This window comes from Uloborus diversus, chromosome 2 (genome assembly GCF_026930045.1).
Source record: "Uloborus diversus isolate 005 chromosome 2, Udiv.v.3.1, whole genome shotgun sequence".
Taxonomy (NCBI): Eukaryota; Metazoa; Arthropoda; class Arachnida; order Araneae; family Uloboridae; genus Uloborus; species Uloborus diversus.
In genome coordinates this window covers 190,296,094-190,317,881 of record NC_072732.1, presented here as the reverse complement: position 1 = coordinate 190,317,881, position 21,788 = coordinate 190,296,094, and the positions used below count along the sequence as shown (strand labels likewise).

General features: G+C 34.6%; 1 protein-coding gene across 1 annotated transcript in view; it reads left to right on the top strand.

The window, feature by feature from the left end:
• The window catches only part of LOC129217581 (uncharacterized), a 44,721-nt gene extending 33,178 nt beyond the window's left edge, over window positions 1–11,543 (top strand). Inside the window, exon 6 of the mRNA XM_054851908.1 lies at window positions 11,239–11,543. Coding sequence (XP_054707883.1) covers window positions 11,239–11,391 — 153 coding nt within the window. The 3' untranslated portion in view covers window positions 11,392–11,543. The remainder of the gene's footprint in view (window positions 1–11,238) is intronic.
• Window positions 11,544–21,788: the final 10,245 nt, after the last annotated feature.

Here is a 21,788-nt window from a genome sequence, read left to right as displayed (position 1 = left end):
GAATCTTTCTTTTCAATGTCATAATTGGAGAAGTATAAGCAATTCATTATGAACTTCAGGATTTCAAAATCACAATCTAGGTTAGTCATATCCAAAATGAAAAAAAGAGGAAGCATGAGGGATGTTTGGAAGAATAAACTGAGAAGTTATTAAGACTATCGTGTTATTAATCCCTGTTGGATAAAGCAACCAGCTTTTTGACGAATGTCCAAGTGGTTGGTTTGCTTCCCAGGTATGGAGTGCATAGGAGCTGGCTAAATCAACGTGCGAGGTGTATGAACTTGCTACTGATGTCAATTTGCGAAATGCGCAGTATCAGGTTCATTGATGTATGGAGTCATTGTAAACGGAATTGGATTGCTAGGGATGGCCTGCATCTGAGCTCTACAGGGGTCAAAATGGTTAGTGGATTAATTTTAGGGGCTTCGGAGTCAAAAGACTAAGTTGGAATGGGGGGCATGGGTCAAGCATCAGGTATCGAGAGAATGAAATTTTTTTGGGTATTGCTAGAAATGGAAATAAAGTGTTGAACAAGAGTAGTAATGCTAACAAGTGCGATTTAGGAAATTTCAGGGTGTTAAATAAAAGCCTAAGGGTGTTAAATAAAGTGTTTTCTATACCAATGCTCGCAGTATTAGGAAAAAGATGGATGAATTGAAAGCATAGTTATGGATGAGAAGTTGGATGTTATTGGAATTACAGAGACATGGGCTACCAAATCTGATGCAGAGTTATTACATATTGCTGGGTATAATTTGTTCAGACAGGATAGAGTAGGTAAAAGAGGTGGTGGGGTTTTAATTTATGTCAGAGACAATTTTATTTGCAATGAATTGGTCATAAATGATAAGCCTACTGATATTGATATGGTTTGGCTGGAGTTGATGAGCAGTAAGGGCAAAAAGCTACGCTTAGGAAACATTTATAGGCCACCTAATTCAAACCAGGGACAAGATGAACAGATGTACCGTATTATTAGCGACATGTCCAGTAAGGGATCCGTTATCATAATGGGGGATTTCAATTTTCCGGGTATTGATTGGAATAATTTTTATCCTGGTAATGGCAAAGAAGAGGAATTTTTAAAAGTAATTGGTGACTGTTTCTTAGATCAAGTTGTAACTCAGGGAACTCGAGAGGAGGCCATTTTGGATCTAGTTTTTTGTGACATAGGTAGTTTTGTTCAGGGGTTGAGTGTAGGGGAGCATATTGGAGATAGTGATCATAACAGCATTAGGTTCCGGGTTAAATTTGAAGTGTGCAAAGATGATAATTTTAGGTTTGTGCCCAATTTCAGAAACACCGATTTTGTTGCACTTAGGCAGAGCTTGAAAGAGGTTTTTTCGTCAGGGTTGGAAAATAGCGACGTAGATCAGCAGTGGACGGAATTTAAGGATAAACTTGCTAAAACCGTTGGGGACTATGTTCCATTTAGGAGAAAAGGTGTTAGTACCAAAATTTGTCCCATGTGGTTCTCCAGGGAGACTAAAGAAGCTCTTAATTATAAGCAAGCCACTTTTCGTAAGTTTAAAGAAACTGGTCAGAGTGCGGAGAGGCTCCAGTATGGTAAGGCAAGGCGAAATTTTAAGTATTTGGTACGGATTCAGAAAAGGGAATTGGAGCAAAGGCTGGCAGATGACATTGATGGGAACCCTAAGAGGTTTTTTGCTTACGCTAATTCTGGGAAAACTCGAAACAGTCAAATTGGGCCTTTGGTTGATGAGTATGGAAATTTAATCCAAAACGATAGGGATATTGCAAATGTTCTAAATAACTTTTTTTCCAGTGTGTTTAACGATATCGGTATCTCAACAGTTGACACTAACAAGACACAAGCTATTATACAGCTTGAGGATTTTCTATTTTCCAGGGAGGAGGTTTTATTTCATTTGAAAAAGATTAAAGCAACTAAAGCTCCGGGACCAGATAATATTTATCCAAAAATTTTAGTTGAATGTGCAGAGGAATTAGTGGATGTTATTTTGAATATTTTTAATGCTTCTTATAACTCGGGGACGGTGCCAGAGGACTGGAAGCTGGCTAACATAACGCCACTCTTCAAGAAGGGGTCTAAAGGTATTGCTGGGAATTATAGACCTGTAAGTTTGACTTCGGTGATTTGTAAGATTTTCGAAACTTTGATCAAAATTAAGATCATGATGTTCTTAGAGACTAATAGTCTGTTGACTAGTTTGCAGTATGGTTTCAGGAAAGGTAAATCCTGTACTACTAATTTATTGCATTTCTACGACAAGGTTACCTCAGCTTTAGATAACAATAAATGTGTGGATGTTGTTTATATTGATTTTCAAAAAGCTTTTGACAAGGTACCGCATGTTGCTCTTCTCAGCAAGTTAGCTGACATTGGAATAGGAGGAAAAACTTTACTTTGGGTTAGAAATTGGTTTACTGGTAGGAAGCAAAGAGTAGTTGTGAGAGGAAAGCATTCTAATTGGAGTGATGTTTTAAGTGGGGTTCCTCAGGGATCAGTTTTAGGGCCTCTTTTGTTTATTATATTTATGAATGACATCAATGAAAATATTTCTGGAAGCATAAATTGTTTTGCTGATGATGTAAAAGTTATGGGGATTGTCGAAAATGAAGAACAAGTAAATCAGCTGCAAGAGGATTTAGATCATATTACTAAGTGGGCAGATAAATGGGGTATGGCAGTTAATGTAGGGAAATGTCAAGTGCTACACTTAGGTCATGGAAATAAGCGTATGAGATATCCTTTACAGGGTTCAGTCATATATCAGGCAGAAAATGTTATGGATCTGGGTGTCTTTATAAATCAGGACTTCAAGTTTAGTCAACAGTGCAGTATTGCTAGTAACAAAGCCAACAAAATGCTTGGGTTCATCAATAGATCTATTTCAAACAAATCTAAGAAAGTTCTTCTGCCTTTATATAGGAGTTTAGTAAAACCTCATTTCGAGTATGCTGTTCAGTTTTGGTCGCCTTATCTGAAGAAAGATATTTTTGTATTGGAAAGGGTTCAAAGAAGGGTAACTAAATTAGTAAGGGGACTCTCAGTTTTAGATTATGATACCAGACTTAATAGGCTTAACATGTATAGCCTGGAGCAAAGGAGAGTCAGAGGGGACATGATTCAGTTATTTAAATTTATCAAAATGAAAGATGTAGATGGATTAAATTTTTGCGGGGAAAGCAGGACAAGTTGTCATTGTTTTAAGCTATTTAAATCTCAGGCTATCTTGGAAATCAGGAAAAACTACTACTTTAGCAGGGTCGTGGGCACTTGGAATAGCTTACCGGAAGAGGCGGTAATGAGCAAGGGAGTGGATAGCTTTAAGAGGGCCATTGATCTTCATTGGGGACTAATTAATTGACTAGGACCAGCCTAGCTGGGCCCAGAGCCTGTTGCTGGTCGTCACATTTGTATTTGTATTTATTTTATTGATATTTAAGTGATAACATGGAAAATATAGAAACAGTTTTCACATTAATAAGCAAAAAAAAAGCATAATATTCTTTTCTGTTGCCTTGCTCATTTGCATTTGCTCCCCTGTAGGGAGGGAAGGTAAATATTTTTTTGGGTATTTTTCCGAAGGCAGGGTAAATCCCCTAATAATTGCGCATTTTGCAAAAAAATTTTAGGTGGTATTAAAAGGTGACTATTTTTTTTAAACATAAATCCTAAAATAAAAGATTAAAAATTTTAAATGTTCATGTATATTATGTGTGTGTATATATATGTGTGTGTGAGATACAGAATACACCTGAACAATTGAACTAAGTTTGGAGGAAATTTCTGCATAAGATATAGGTAAATAAATAGTAATAATAAATTGAGCGACATTTCGTTACATTTTGATGTCATGCAGGGACATATTATTGCGTTATAAAAGACTAGGACCTTAAAAAATTGATGTTTGCTTTTTTTGTAACCAGTTAATCTTTTTACTTTTTGTAGAATTGCTTTTTATATCTGAAATTTGGCTATCGACATTGATCAGGCATATCCAACACATTTAATGTGAATATCATATTAGATTGCTAAGCTGTTTCACACAATAATTCTTTAAATATGTGATAAAAATACAATTTTTGGGCAAAAATTTATTGTTTTGTATATTGTTGGTTGTATACAGAAAAGTATTTTAGTTGAATATAAATTTTTGAAATAAATACCCGGGTATTTACCCATTTTGGGTATTTACCTGGGTATTTACCCCTAAAAATAAATACCCGGGTATTTTAAATCACTAAATGCAAATTATGTATTTACAACTACAGTCGGACGCCGATTTAACGAATTTCGCGATTTAACGAATTTTTCTTTATACCTGGCTAAAATGAAGGCAAAATCCCCTCTTTACCAAAAAATTAACCCTGAATTAACAAATTATTTTAACAGCCTTTTTTTTTTTTTTTGTGGATTTGAGTTTAGAAATATTGGATTGTTTTCTGAATGTTATATTCATATTGTCCGAAATAGAAAAAGACTTTTCTTGAAATCAGAAATTTTTGAGGGGCAAAAAAACAACCAACGAATATTGATTTTGATGCAGAAACCGATAATGAAACTTCCATTAAAACTGTTTACTTTTTCAAACGCTTTTACATGGCCTGGAAACTAAAAACATATCTCATGCAGCAGGCTGTAAATGACACAGTATTTTCTTCTCTCCATGAAGTCGGAAGAGAACTATTTCGAGTTAAGTATCAAGGAAATTGACAAACATTGATTATTCAGTAGATTGAAATTTCCAATTAACTAGTGTGTAATAAATCATGAAATGCTGAATAAAAAGTGAACACTTTCTAATTCTGGATATTTTTGTTCAGTTGCTTATTAGGAGTTTTAGATAAGGTATAAGTGCAGTTTTAAAAAAAATTTTCCACACCCTGATTTTATGAATAACCCCAATTTAACATGTAAAAGTTTCGGTCCCAATGAATTCATTAAATCAGGGGCCGACTGTATTTTATTTGAATACATTATTGAACGAGCTTACTAAACTTGAGAAATTTGAAATTTCACTGAAATTTTTATCTTTGCTGGAACAGTGCCGCCATGCCCTGGCAGTTTCGTTAACCATTTTTTCCTCTATATATTGCTGGGTTTAACTGAAGGTTATAAGGAACCATTAATTTTTATTGCACTAATTGTTGAGTTCTTTAACCACTTGAAACTTGCTTCAAGCAGGCGATTTGTGTTAATTTTTTTTCACAATTTGTTCTCATGTTCCTTGGTCCGATCAAACGGATTTTTGGTCCCAATAAGCCAAAAATTTTAATCTTGTGTAATAGGATTTGTTTTAGTTCTTTAGATTTGGCCCGAATAAGTGGCTGATCCAATTAACCAGTGGTCCAATTGAGCGGCTTTTACTGTATTATATTGCTTAATTTTAGACCTGGCCTTGGCTAGGGGGTCAACAAAAAGCAGAAAAAATCATCAAGGGGTTCACAGAACAAAAAACCTTTGGAACCTTTGACTTTAAAAAGAAATTCAAGATTCATTTTTGTAGATATGTTTTGCAGCTGCATTACAAATCGAATTAAAGATTTTTTTTTTTTTTTTTTTTGTAATATTGTCTGAAAATAAAACTTATTTCATGACTAAAAACCATTTTCTGCAAGATTGTCCACAGCAATCTCAGAGCACATTTTTTTCCTGCGATAAATATTAATCCATATTGCAATTTATGTAATTGTTCTGAATAAGCAGCTTTTTTTTTCCTTCCCTTATTGCTGCTAACTATTGTCGTTTCTATGAATGAAAATATTTTTTTTTGTAATGTGAACGATAATTGCTATGATACAAAGTTGTGATTCATTTTGCGAGCTTCTAGAAGGAACAATCCTGATTGCTCTATGCCTCCTGAAAATCAAAACTGCCACCAGCTAAAAGCAACTCTCTTGCAGGATCTTTTTCCGGGTAGTGTCAGGGATGGATTGAGTGAGGTGCATAGGCTTAGGTGCCCCCCCCCCCCCTCGAAAGATTTATAAGTGTGCCATTGCTGTGCCCAAGGGGCAGCATTTCATGTTGTGTTTGCATTTTGCGTAATTGGTAGGGTTTCCAATTACGCTCCGAATTCAGTCCTGCGGGATTTCGGGATTGTAAGGAGCCAATTCTGCGGGATTGACTTTATTCTTCTAAAATTTAAATTTTTATGTCAGATAGAAAAAGTTATGCTTTTTAGGAAGGACTGCATTTATTGCTTGAATTAAGCGTCTTCTTGGAAAATCCGTACCGCAATTGTAAAGCGCTACAAAGTTGGATCCTAATTAGCAATTATCATTTGTTAAGCAAAAATGTGCCGCTCGTATGCGGTGGTAAAAGATTTTTTCTCTAAAAATAATGCGCTTGATGAAAACACATGTTGTGGCTCCACTGCGATTGGTTTTATTAAACTTAAATAATGGAGGACATTTAGAAAAAGATCCACATTAACTTCATCACCTTCTGAAATATATTTTATTTTTCTTATGATAGGTTTTTGCCCTGGAACTGAAAATTTTGGACAAAAATTATACCTCTTGGATATGTGTTTTGCTGCATCCAATTTAACTTACCTTGATAATACCCTTGTTGCTTCATTAACATTGGTCATTGTATCAGTGAATTTGATTCATTACAGCAAGAGGTGAATACTGCTTAAATTCACCATTTCACCAATTCGCAGTGTCAGTAAAAATATTTGGATAATTTCGCTAATTTTACCTCTCATTTTAAAGAGGAATTCCAAAAAAAAAAAAAGCAGCTTAACTATCTGCACTGTCATGCGAGACATTCTGTGTTTTCATACAACTTTCTGTCGCCCCTTTTAAAGTCAAGTCGAATATATAAATGTCGGATTTGTCATTGCTTTCTTCTTTAGTGTACGAGGGGGGACCCAAAAGAAACAGGACTGATGTGCGATGTCAGTCCTAGATGTAGTAGTGTTCTCTAGCTACATGACTCAAGTAGAGACCTTCACGAACCAGCTGTGCAATTGACGTCTGTTTAGTTGATAATGTCTGATTGTAGTGTTGGTTTTCTCAGGTGTTGTTGCTTTCCACCTGCGAACTCATTATGGCAGATTTGAAAGAACAAACTAAATTTGAAATTTTGCTTCCTGCTTAAAAAGTTGGCAACAGAATAGCTTACCAAATGTTTCAACAATCTTTCAAAAACGATGCTATGAGCCGCACACAAGTTTTCGAGTGGTTTGCGCGCTTCAAACGTGGCATGATCTTCAAAGTGAGCATGATCTTCAACATTCATGGTAATGTTGAAGATCATGCTCACTCTGAGCATCTTCAACGTCTCGAAATGATGAAAACGTTGAAAAAATCCACTAAAAAATCAACAAGAGTCATCATTTTACGAATGACGAAACTTTAGAAGAAACAAGAGTTAGTTGGAGCTCGCGCGGGCGATCGGAAGAATGGTTCCTTCACCATAATAACGCTCCCGTACACACAGTCTTCACTATTAACTGCTACTGGGCCTCTCAGGGGTGGCCAGTTGTTCCTCGACCCCTGTATTCACCAGACCTAGCCCCCTGTGATCATTTTCTGTTCCCGAGGATGAAAAAAATTCTGAAAGTAAAGCGTTGTGATGTAGAGGCAGTAAAAACTGCTTTGTAACGGGCAATGGACATGGTCAAAGTCAAAGAGTTCCAGGGGAGCTTCTAACAGTGGGAAAAAAAGAATTAACAAGTGTATTGCATTTAAGGATGAACACTTTGAAGGAGGCAAAAGAAGTTTTGTGAATAAACTAATATATAAATATTTTAGACAAAAATCCGGGTTTTTTTTGGGTCCCCCCTCGTATACTTTTTGTAATTTAGGTTTTGAGTGCATTACTAAAGCGTGCACAAGTACTCCAACATGGCATTCAGGCTACTCCAGCAGTTTTTGGAATATTAAATACTTTTCTATTTTTACTTTCTTCTATATCTAATACATAGAAGAAAGTATTGGATTCGTGCAAATTTTCGAATTTTGACGGATTCGAACGTTTTGAGGTGTGCTGAGTCCATTTCGACTATTTTTGGAAAATGTCTGTCTGTCTGTGTGTGTGTGTCACGTCTGTGTGTGACCAGTTTTTTGTGGCCGCTCTACAGCAAAAACTACCGCATGAAATCAAACGAAATTTGGTACACATATGTGCCCCTATGTGAACTTGTGCCCATTGGTTTTTGGCGCGAATTCCTCCAAGGGGGGTGGAGCAATGGGACGTTTTTTGAGTTACGCGTGCTTGCTATTCCTCAAGAAGTAACTGGCAGAATCAGACAAAATTTGTTTCATATGTTGCCATTAACAGGAACAGGTGCTGATTCAATTTTGGTGTCAATAACTCAAACGGGGGTTGAGCTATAGAACGTTTTTTGTCGTCAATTGTGACTACTGTATCTCAAGAAATAATGAACAGAATGGAAGAAAAATTTATCAGCAAGTAGTCCTTAGTGGGTATAAGAGCTGATTTTATTTTGGTGTCAACAGCTAAAAAGGGGGTAGCGCAATCGCCCGTTCTTTTTTTCCATTGTGAGTGCCCTATCTCAAGAAGTAATACTACGTTCTGGTTGAAATTTGGAATATATGTGAATCCATATGTAAACAGGCTTTGGTTCAATTTTGATGCCAATCGCTCCAAGAGGTGTTGATTTTTTATTTTTTTTTTTGAATAAAAATAGCTTTATTAATGCAACAATAAGAAAGATAAATCGTAATACATTGTCGTCTGCGTATTTCTCGTGATTTTAATTGAATGGAAATGATCGGAAATATTATCTCAATGATTTAAAATTTTTAACTGTTGCCATCTTATGTTTGTTAACAAATAAAATGTTTGTAATTAATTCAAGCAAGGCTTTTAAAATAACTTTCAATTTTCACTCTGCTTTGCTTTTGCAATAATTCAGACATTGGGATGGTAGTCAAGTTTTTGCATGTGTCATTTTGTTTTTGTTGGGAATATTGCTTCCTTGTCAAGCATGGGGAGGGATCAGAAAAAAAAAAGAAAAATATAGAAGAAAGTTTCGTGATGGCCACAACATACTAGTTTCTAAACTGTAATTTACTGGATTTTAAATGTTTGTGATGGTTTTCGAAAATGCTTATAAGTTTTATGCATCTTCTCAATTGCTGAACGTATGAAAACTGAAACCTCGAATGAGAATACCTATTCATTCTCACATAAACATAGTCTATCTTTATTATGTTCTTAAATGGTAAATCCATCATCAGTCATACGAGGCACACCAGTTTTCCTTGCTCTTCTTACAGATATACAAAGAAAATTCCAACTTCAGATAATGCTTGTGAAAATGGTCATTTTATGAGCAACAAAAGCTGGAAAATGCTTCAATGGGGGGGGGGGGGTGGAGATTGCAGGATAGGGAATCTCTCGGGATTGATAGCAAAATCCCACGGAATCAATCCTGCTAAATATCCTGCAGGATCTTTTGGGATCAGAATTGGAAACCCTAATAATTGGTGTCATTGTTTTAGTTGTTAGGCATCTATCCCTAAATTCTTATGTTCTTCCTTTCAGCTCATAGGGTTAGTGAATGTCTTGATGATATTGAAAGGCTAAAACAGATTCAGCAGTTACATTTACATAGACCTTCTGGCACACCAAAAGTTTATATATTTAATGACTTAGTTCATTTGTTTAGTGTTTTTTTTTTTTTTTTTTTCATTTTGATGTGACTATTAGTCTTATTTAATGGATTGTCTTTTTTAAAAACTGAACCTCAAATGTTATATTTCAAGAATGTTGATTTTGGCACTGTTTGAAGAGCAAATAAGCTTTTAATTGTTGTTACCAGTTTGCCAACAAAATTTGAAAATGAGACATCACATATTTAAAATATTGTTACCGATCCGGTGCAACTTCAAACTTCCTTCAAAATAACGACACAGTTCTTGAGAAAAACACAGATTTGTTTATGATTATGTGCAAGAAATATTGTTAACAACTGCTAAATTACCCATAGCAATTAGGGAAATATCAATTAACACTGTAAACTCAACGATCACACATGTATTTATGTCAAAATACGCAAAAACACAGCGCAAAGGCTAATACGTATACTCTTCCAGCAAAACCCTGAAAACGAGACTCCACAGTTAGAAAGCAAACTAACTGACTCCCCTTCATTCACAAGATGCCCAGCGTTTTATGCCAGCAAAGAAAGATCCAGAAATTCCTACAATGTTCTACAAATTTCTCATATTTTCTTTTTATTCCATTCACAAATAGAAATGGGGGGACTGTATACTTCAGTCAAATGTTTGGCGGTATGTACATTACAAGAAACTATTTACAGGTTAGGTTACTAAGATAATTTTAGATGAAAGATAATGAAATAAATGCCAAATTTAGCTAGATTACAACAAATTAATCATAAAAATAATTACTATTTACAAAATTTGTAACAATATGAAAGTGCCACCCTAATCACCCTTATCCATGTACGATACTTGTCCGTTCAATGTAGCTTAACTTTAAATTGAGACAGTGAACATCTTAAATAAAAAATTATTTTTTTATTTACACTATTTACAATGGCGATTCTTAGCTAGCAAATAACTGAAGAGAATCGTTGAATCTTTACTTTCATTTGACTGAATATAATTGCTTCAACTTAATTCTAGAAATAAAAAAGCATAGTCCTTTGATATTATAAAGAATGAGTGTAAAGATACTTTCCTGGTGTCTTTCCAGTCCGTTGAATGAAGAATACATGTACTGTTGACTTGTCCCCAACTAGAAGTAGAATGGCTGGTCAAAGACCAGCTGACCAAAAGAATTATGAGCTTGTTGCAGCTAAAATGGAACTACTTGAACAGTCGACTCGACTTAGATCAGACTGATGAATAAACGAACTGGCGACGACTTCACTCATAGCAGAACCAGTTTGCGTATGACGTATGTCCTTTTCATTTGCATTTCAGGGCAGAGACTCTCCTCTTCTGTTAGTCTCGTGGTTTATACAAAAGTAATTTTTTTTTAAGCTGATGTTTATCCTTTCGCCTTGATACAATAAAATATGCAAAAATCGTAACTTCAAAAAGATTTATGCGTTACAATGCATAAAGAAATTGGGTTTTTAAGATTTTTTTTTTATAAATAGCTTGCTTTTTCAATATGCTTTTTAATTTAGAACTTTGCAGCTCTGAATTAGTTTTTGTTCAAAGTAAAGTATTTTGTTTCTAGTTTCTGGATTTGAATTTCTGTTTTATTTCTGCTCATAATTTTCAATACTGTTTCCATTTCAGGTGCGAAATTCCGATATGGAAGAAATAGTTTCTACAATCTGTGGGCATCTTTTTTGTAGGAGGTGCATAATGACAGCCATTAGTGTATTCCATAAGTGCCCAGTCTGTCGTAAACGTTTAGGAGTGAAAAGCTTCCACCCTATTTTTTTTTAATTTCTTCATTTTGAGCTTTTAATTGGTTTCCGCAATCATTTTATGTATAGAAATATTTTTGTAAGTTTTTATTATGCTTAACGTTTTGTAAGAAAATGAGTGCATTCCTGAATGCTAAATTCTAAATAAATATGTTGCTTTTCTTTTCCAAATTTTTTATTAGGGTAGTGTGTTTATTGATATTGATAACTTTAACTTTGAAAGACTTTGATTCAAATTCTTAAGCAAAATGCAATCTGTTTTTTTACCCATACCGGATTAGCCATTTTTGAAGGGAGAAAACATTTTTACACTAACCCCTCATTATAGTTTAGAGGAAGGTCGTGTGCTTTGGGCCCCCTGCTATCTCTGTTTTTTGGGAAGGGAAATTCATGTGAACGTGGGAAATTGACGCACATGTTGTGGCAACACTGCTCCTTTGTTTTCGTCACTCCATAGGTCGCCATTTCAGTTCTGTGTAGTAATATAAGAAACAAGTGATAGAAAGCAAATTTTTCTCACCCAATCACCTGTGTTTTTTAGTGAGAGGTAATTTTTTAAAAATTCATTGATGAAAATCTTCCGCAGATCCGCAATTTTCCACTTTTTCTGTTATTTTCATTTCCTGGCCGCTGAGCATTTTCAAGCGATAGATCGTAATCTGTTTTTCCCTTCAGGATTTTTGCTGACTCACATGTTCTTTCTAAGGTAGAAAGAAGAAAGGAACTTCTTTTCGTAAGTGGGGAGGGAAAAAGGCTCGAGAATGACCTAGAAAGCGTCGGCATTTATGAATTTCAAAATCCGATTGCATTCGCTTCCATAACACTCGCTCATTTTTGTCTACTATGCCATCCTATCACTTTAACCTTTATAACTTTTTGTAGACTATTATTTTCAACCCTTCTATGTGTTTTATTTTTTTCTGAAGACTTGTGCGCTCATTGCTTTTCCACGCCCATTTTAGCTACTTTCTAGCGATCGCGCAAATACCCCCTCACCTCCCTTCTGCCCCGACCTTCCCATCAGGATTCTTCCTGAGGCACACGTTTGTTCTTGAGTAGAAAGAAGTAAGGAACTTTTTGCAGTTGGTGAAACGGGTGAAATGCTGGAGAGTGACGGTAGGTGCAATCGTTAGATGTAGATTTTGAAATCCGATTGCATCCGCTTCTGCAACACTCTCTCATTTTTATCTGCTATGCCATTCTACTACTTAGATATTAATACCTTTTTGTAGACTAATATTTTCAACCCTTCTTACACTTTATTTATTATTTTTATGAAGACTGCCACGCCCATAATGTCATTTTGTAATTATGGTGTCCTAGTGGTTCAGCTTGTATTAAGTGTTTAATTATATGAAAGTTTTATAGCATTAGATGTCACATTATAAAGTTTTAATTTCACCTGATTTGTGGGCTACTGAAAATTGAAAGTGGTAAATGGAATTGATACATCTGTTAAAATCTTAAATAAATGCTAGCTTAATTTATTTTTTCATTTGTTAGCATTTCTACTAGTAAAAAAAAACATAACTTATGTTACATTTATGTATTAATATTTAAAAGACGTTTATGTTTCAATATAATTTTGCGTATAATGTAAAAAAATATATGTATATACAGTCGAGTCCCGACTTACGCGAGGGATGCGATTCAATTCCCTTCCCGTAAGTTGAAATTTGGCGTTGTGGAAAAGGGTATGTGTAAATTATTTTATAAACGTACCTATACGATTAAAGACACTTGTAAACATCACCTCAAACTGTTAAAAACCATTTCCTAACTATACATTACTGTTTCTTAAATAAAAATTGAATTTTTATTTATTGTAATTTTTTTTTAAAGTTTTATTTAACATAATAAACTGCTACCATGCACAAAATCAATGATCAATGGGAAAGGAAGACGTAAAATAAACCACTACGGTACGTACATAATGTAGTACCAACAAACGCACTATAGTTGTTGAAAAGTTCTCTTTTTCCTTCTATCTTCACAAACTTTAAACAAAACAGCGCTCTTAGGTGTCATTATATTTCATTAACTTTCCCATATAGAATGAAAAAAATAAATGGAAAATGAGGAGTATAGAGTTAATTGTATAAGCGATGTTCAAACTAGTGTGGTGTGGGAACTTCCGCTCTCAGTGATGCCAAGGGGATGAAGGTCTATTCATGAAAAAAACCGTGATTCCCTTCGGAAAATTTTCGTGTTTCGGGTGAAGAATTCGCGTTAGGAATACAATTCTTTACCGGGGAAAAAACCGCGTTATAGCCATTTCGCGTAGGTCGGATCGCGTTGTAGCGGGAGTCGACTGTATTCAAATTTTAATGCTCGCAATTTTTTCTTTTTTGACTTGGGGCTGTTTTTATCTATGAAAATTCAGTACTAGATTATTTTCATACTTTGAAATGTGTACTTCATGATGTATCGTCGGGTTTCTTGTTTTGTTAACAACGTTTCAACGTTTTGGTTTTTCTTTTTCAAAAATATTTTGAAAGTCACTGTTGTGTACCTTGGTCATATATTTTTCTTGTAGCTTGGGCACCCAAAACAGGTGGGTAAGTGGATGCCCAAGGTACAATCAAGGTACAAGTGTGGAAACAGTCGAGGAAGACTGGGGAAATCAAAAATCCTTACTGATGCACTCGAAAAAATGATTTGATAAATGCTTCACAAGCCAGAAAATGCCGTAAGAAGATTTCAAAAGACCAAGTAGCAAAGAAAAAGCTTGCTTGGGCCAAGAAGAGATCAAAGGAAAGGACTGAAGAGGAAAGTTTAGAAGAATAAAATAAGTGGAGTAGTTTGTCTAGTGAACAAGATGATGGCCAGATCTAACGAAATTGATAGCAGAAGATCAGAAACCACAGACTCAGGTTAAATAGATCGAGGGGGAGTGAGATTTTACTATAATCCAGCAGAAAGTATTGGCAAATGAGTTCTAGTATCTTTCTCGACAGCAAACGTACCCAAATTTTACCTGGGCCAGGTGCTTAAAGCTAAACAAAATGACCAAACGACTGAAATTTTTAAGAAAGAAGAGAAATGTTTTTATATGGCATTTGATTGAAGACGATTGTTGAGTGAGAGTTGCAGATGTTATATAAATAAGTATCACCCCAACCTCTGGTCCACAGGCGAACTGAGATCCAATTTGACCTTACTTTTGATGGGATCACTTTTTATTAGCTGCAAAATGAGATGAAATCACAAAATGACTGGTTTATTGCCCAAAGTACAATCAAGGGTGCCCAAGGTACCAGGCCCGTGTCCAGGATTTCATCAAGGGAGGGGTTTTAGCAGGCCTGTCACTTCAAAATATTTTGTTTTGAAGGGGAGGGGCAAAGCGTTTGATAGATACATTTTATCTGAAAAAACAACAAAATATGTACAAAAATGCTTAAATTCATCATGTTTGCTGGGATGTGCCAGTTGCGACAAACTGCTCCAAAAGACTGCTAAATTAACTTTTCTGCTCCAAAATCGGACAAACTTGCGCCAAAAGTGCGATTTTGCATTTAATGTTGCAGTTCCTTCAACATATTTGGCAGTTTTTTCAGATTATCATCAAGTTTAGGCATTTGGAGCTTGTTTTTACGATTTTTTTTATATAGCCCCGATTTTTTGCGTATTTCAAAATCCGATTGCATCCGCTTTTGAAAAATTCAATCGTTTTAATTTATTATGTGATCGTTTCCTTTGAGTTGAAAAATTTTGCATTGACCATTATTTTCAACCATTCTTATCTTTTGTTTTAAGAAGAAGAGGACTTGTAAGTTCGTTTTCTTGCCATGCCCACTCAAAAATGTCAAATCTAGTTGCATCCGAATTGATCTAAGCAAATGCCATGTGTAAAAATTAATATTGTTCACCAGTTTTTAATCTTGGGTTTCTTAAGATTTTAGGACAGAAAATTGATCCCTAATTTTGGTTGGAGACACATAAGATAGCAAAAATCGGGGAATTCTAATGCTCTGGCGATGAAAATGCAGACATTTAAAGTTTCTGAGACTCAAGCATTACTTTCCATATTCTGAGCCTGCCTCAAAATTTTTATTTTTATTTTTTCACATGTATTTTAAAACTCCTTTTCTTATGACATCATTTCTCAAAAGCATTTTTTTTCATTGTAATTTCATTATTAATTTTGTGATTAAATATCAAATAGTTAAAAATTAAAGGTTTTAATGGTTTCCTTTGCTTGATCTTCAGATTTGTTAATCAATCAGCTCAGTATGTAACATATATGACTATGTGTATAAGGTCAAATGTTAGTAAATAACTTACAGGTACCAAAAAAAAAAAATAAATAAATAAATAAAAAGGAGTAATAAATAGTTCTTTAAAACTCACTTGTAATTTGTTGAGGTAAAGTTTTTAAATTTAACTATTCTTTTTTGCTTTTTTTTAGCCTTTTTGAATATGTTTTTGAGTTTTATGTATATATATCTTGTGTCTTTTACATATATGTATGAACTACAAAAAAGCAAACAAAATTTAAAAATAGATATCAAACACCAAAACTTAAATGTGAACAAAAGCAGTGATGTATTAAGGAAAGTAAATATGTGAACTAAATTTAAATCAGTGTAAGGGAGAAAAAGTAGAGCAGGACATGGCTTGTTTTTTGTGAAAAATATTAGACAAAAAAGAAAATAAATAAATAAATATAAAATAAAATAAAAATAAACAAATAAATAAATGTAATTAAGAGAGCTTCAATTAGTAGTTGGAGTGTTGGAGTTACGGTTTTTTGCATCCTTAATCTCCTTTTTTATCATTTTATCATGTCACACATATTTCTGTGCGTGAAATATACATAGTTGCTACAAATTGATGCAAAATTTAACTTTTCGCTGCTGCAAGCTGCTCCAAATTTGCAATTTTACTGCTCCAAATTCACCATTTTACTTCTCCAAACTCACCATTTTCCTGCTCTCAAGATTGCTCTAAAAGCGAGTTTAGGACGGCACAACCCTGTGTTTGTAAAATGCAGGGAGAGGGGTAGCAATTGACCCCCCTGATCTCCCAAATGACGGGCCTGTTTTTGGCTTCAATTGTTTTCATTCTTAGTTGCAGGAAAACACACTTCAGTGTGCAAATAATTCTTCACAGTTTAAGGTCACAATGAGGGGCTTAGCAGTTTGGAGGGGAGGGAGGATGGTTCAAATTCACAGAAGATTAGGTTTTAAGTAATATACTACCTATTCTATAAATGTATTTTACACACAGCAGAACCTCGTTTAGCCAGCGCCTGTTTATCCAGATCAAATTTGTAGAAAAAATATATTTACGTAAATAATCATTTAAAATTATGATTTCAAGAACAGAAGTTTAAATGCGCCAAATACTCGGTTTCATTTCAATTAAGCATACTACTTCTGCAAAGGACGTGCAATAAAGTATAGTACTAATTTAGCAAACAATATGATGTACTCTTTGGATGTCAGCCCAATACTATTGCAGCTGAATTATAACTGATGAAATAATTGAGAAAAAATGGTATGATATAGTTTTGTTAGAAAGCATTGTTTTTTGGTGCAATAAAAGATAAGTCTGCATATTTAAGAATATTATTGATTATTATCAGGATTTTCGTTTATTAGCATTGCCTTTGGTCCTATCTAGTCTGGATAAATGATGTTGTATTGTACATGTAAGGATCGTTATGAACCCCACCTCCCAGAAGGAAATTTTTGGTTGGGCAAGAAAACCTCAGTATTTATCCATTTTACTGCTTGTTTAGATTCAAATCTATTATCTGTTTACAGTGCAATATATTGCAACAAGTACTGAGAAAATTTCAAACTCTTTTATAACATATGTTTTCAGGTTTTAATGTTGTAAGATAATGCTTAGCAAACTAAATAAGAAGAGTTTTGATGCAGATGTAAATTACATTAACAAACGCAATTACTCTGCATCTACTGAGCGGCAAAGTTATCGCTTTTTGTGAAACGCCCCAGATCAAAACCCCTTATGAGAAGCAATATTAAACAAAGTATTGACAGCCCATTCAACTGTTCCTCCATCTCTGTTTTTCCAAAATATGATTTTAGTTGATTAAGAGAAGACAGTGTCGTAAGTTACCAGGCAACTTCAAAGAGAATGCTTTTTAAAAAAAAAGTTCTGTACACAAATTTGAACATTAAAGCTAATTTTAAGTCAAATATGCACAATTCTTCATTTATTTTTTTATTTTTTTCTCCAATGGGAGGGGTTTAACCCCTAAAACCCTCCCCTTGGACACGGCTCTGCAAGGTACAACCCTTGATTGTATGTACCGTGGGCAGAAAATCACTTTAAAAAAAAATTACCAAAATTCACCTAATCAAAATTTTTTACAATTTCAAAAATAAATAGAAAGCTAACAAGCAGGAGAATCCGTAGAATCAAAAACCATTTATTTTACATTTCGTTAATATGCTAAAAATTAGCATTGAAAAAAAAACTGCCCAAGTTACATGACCTTCCCCTACTTGTTGGGAATGCATAGTATAAGCACAATTTATCCGAAAATGCTATGCATCTGACACATAAAGGATGTGTGCAGCAGCAAGCAATTTTGTGTAAAAATGAGGCACAGACTCGATACCGAATATCATTTTTGGCGACTCATGCTGAAGAATGTGCCCCCCTCCCCCCATGAAAAAACGTACGGTTTTGGTCATGAAAGTTTCTGAAACTGCTTGAGTGTCGGTACAAACAGGGGCGGATCCAGAAATTTTTGTAAGGGGGTCAAGTTTCAATGGCTTCAGCATGTTATACTTCCTATGTAACAAGTCAGTTAAGCAGGGGTGGCTATACTCCCAAGAATAATGGTGCACCCCTCGTATGGAACAGAGAACCCCTTCCCCAAATGAGATCAAAACCCTTTCAAATTTCAACCCCACCCCTTAAATTTGTCGATACCTGCGCCATGGATCATACTGCTTCTTTTGAAAAAGACCAAAAAACTCAAAATAGCAATAACCCAGTAATCAAACTCAGCCAATCCATTGAACTATGACTCACTTAGAAGAAACACCTAACAGAAGCAAGGAAGTAAAAAAAAAGTTAACATTGATTCCTGTACCAATTTTTTGGATCTAAAAAATTGATGTTTAACATCAATCATAGTAAAATTCTTATCACGGGGGTCAGCTGACCCTTTGACCCTCCCCTGAATCCGCTCGAGTACAAAGCACCAAATCGGCCAGGGAAAAGGCACCTAATAAGATGTAACCTCACTAATTAATTTTACAAACAATGAAAAGTGTAGTATTTCAAATATTTACTTTAGTGAATTGAAAAGATTGTGAAATCGTTTACATTTTATTCTTTTAGTGGTGGATATAGTGTTACAGTGTGGGCGGATTATATTGTCGGTGGTTTAGCAGGGGGGACAGGGATGGGAGGGGGAATCATGACCCTCACCTTGTATCCGCCCTGCTCAGACAAAGATATATGCAGCTCATTTTTTTTTTCAACATTTAATCTACTTTATTTATTTTTAAACAGCTACCAACATATTGGAAAGAAGCTTATCAATTATAATAATAATGATAAACTGACTTGAGGAGCTGCTTCTAAAAGTTCATGTCATAGAAGGGCATAATCTGTCACTTAATAGCACTAGTCAATACCAAAAATGCATCCAGCTCAAAAATAGCTATTTCCGAAGTATTTTGCCTCGCTAAACACGAAAATCACCATAAAAAGTTGAGATTAGCTCTAGTTTTCAAGATACAGAACCAACTATGATAGTGAATTCTCACTGATGTTCTTTTTACTTTATTTTACAAAAAAAGAAGTATTGTATTCACGAAAAAAATTTTCTCTCAAAAATCAGCCTTAATTTCCAATTTGCTCACCCCCAAATGAATGTTTTTTTTTTCAACTCGACCACACGTGGATAAGTGCCTAAGAACGTATATACACCCGAGATATAAATTTTGACTATCCCCAAGTTGATTACGAGTTTTCGCGTGACAAGTTTTCTCGTATGTGCGTATTTATGTTGCATAACTCAAGAACAGCAAGTCCTAGAAAGTTGAAATTTGGTAAGTAGACTCCTAGTGGGACCTAGTTGTGCACCTCCCTTTTTGATTGTATTCGGATATTCCAAAAGGGGTCTTTTACACCTTTTTGGGGAAAAATCATTGTTAATTTCAATGCAAACTCCAGTGGTGTTATAATTTGGCAAAAAATAAAAATTAAAGCAAGAACTGTTGTTTTCATAACTACATACTTATTTTATTAGTCCAATCGCGTTAAAATTTTAAAAAAATGTTTGCAAAATTCACAACAATCATTTTTAATATTGAATGAAGAGAAGATGGTCTGTTGTTTTGGAAGTTGCCAGAGCAATAGTTTTAGAATTGTTAGATCGAGAATAAAAATAGGGCACTACTGGCTATGGCATTCTGTTTTTTTTCCAGTTACAAGAGATATGTATACATGCACATACATCATACACTAAAAGTCTTCTTTTGTGAAAAAATTTTTATTTTATTGAAGTGGAAAAAATATATTCATTTATTGAATTTCTGGAGTGGAAAGGAAGAAACAATGTATCCCACTGGATCAAACAATGCCTCTAGCCTTACAATTATTTTTACCCCAGTTTTTCATTCTTGTTCCCAATCTATTACAGATAGATTAGCATTAATCAGTACAAAACTGGCAATGCGCTGAAAATGTTTGATCCATTTTAGTGTTGTGTCTTATCCTTAGTCTTTCTGGTTACATTTTCAACCATAAAAACTAGTCTTAAACAAACACATTTTATTAAAATATTACAATAAATTATTTACATTCTTTCACTATATGCTTCTTCATGTTGAAATATGTTCCCGTTCAAATGTAGAATAGTTGATGGGATCAACTTGCATCCTGTTGCTCTCAAAGTCCATGATCCATTTCTGGCTCTGTCTCGGCATCAAACGAAACTTCGTGATCTATCCTCGTAGCAATTTTATGGTTGAATACTATAGTAAATACAAAATTATAATAAATATATACACACCCAATACATGTACAGTATAACTTTGATTTAATGATTCCCGATTTTAGCGATTACTTCAATTTATTGCTACATTTCACTGGTCCGGATTTGACTGCCTATGCCCCAGTGGTGGCTCATGCCTTAATTTAGCGGGTGGACCCGCTGTATAAAATGTATAAATACCTTTGGCTGAATAGTAAAGTCAGACCAAACAACGTAAGTAGAAGCACAAATTTATAAATTACAGCAGACACGTGTTTCGGCGTTACAGGGAACGCCTTTTTCAATGCAAAAATAATGAGCTTATGGATGAAAAGACATCCGACAAAAGCCAAGAGCAGATAAGCATGCAGCTTAAAAGATAAAAACAGCGGATTAACCAAACACCAATGACAAAGTTATAAACCTTTCAGGAACCAATAGGAATGCAAGCAAAGGTCAGGAGCTTTCGCTTAGGTACGAACCCAGAAAGAAAGATTCAATTGGACAAGGATTAAGCCGAAGCTTAAACAAAAAGAAAAGAAATTGTCAGTAACCGTGAACCGCAAGAAAGGAAAAGCAGAATGGAAAACCATGAAAAAAGATAAACAGAAACAAAAAATATTCGAAAAAAGGAAAAATAAAGATAAATAGAAGAAAATTGGGGGGGGGGGGGTGTCAATCAAGACAAAAAGGCGAAAATAAACAAGAAAGATAGATAAAAATGAGTGGGGGGAAAAAAAGAGGGGGGGGAATGGGGGAAAGGACAGTATTAAAGATATGGGAGCCAAATGTTAGAAAAATATGGAACTGCACTAAGATCGTTAACTAAGTTAGAACTGTTCCTCAAAATATGAAAGGATTCCCAAAGTCAAGATCTGATGAATTGGGGCATTTTTGATAATCTGAAAAGAGGCTAAATCAAAAGAGTGATTCGAATCCCAACAATGTTGAGCAATACTAGACTTATTTAATTGTTGTTTTTTCACATAATTTTGATGCTCTTTCAAGCGAATTTTTAAAGCACGCCGAGTCTGTCCAATATAGGCAAGTTTACAACTACAATTAATTCTATAAATTCCACAACAATTAAGAGGGTGAATAGGATCTTTAAGAGAAGAGAATGAAAGTTTATTAATAGGAGAGAACACCACCTGGAATTGGAAACGTTTTAGAATCTTAGCAACCTGATAGCTTACAGATGGAAAGAATGGTAAAAACAACCAAATTCTTTCTGATGAAGGTTCGGTTAAGAACATTAGTTTGGGATTTATTGAAAGTTTTTTATAATTGGAATCAATCAAAGTTGGCGGATAGTCTCTATCAATTGCCACAGCTTTAAGATAATTAAGTTCCACTTTAAGAAGTTCCGACGAAGAACAAATATTAATTGCGCGATAAACAAAAGAATTAAAAGCCGAATATTTTTGATTTGGAGGATGAGACGATAGTCT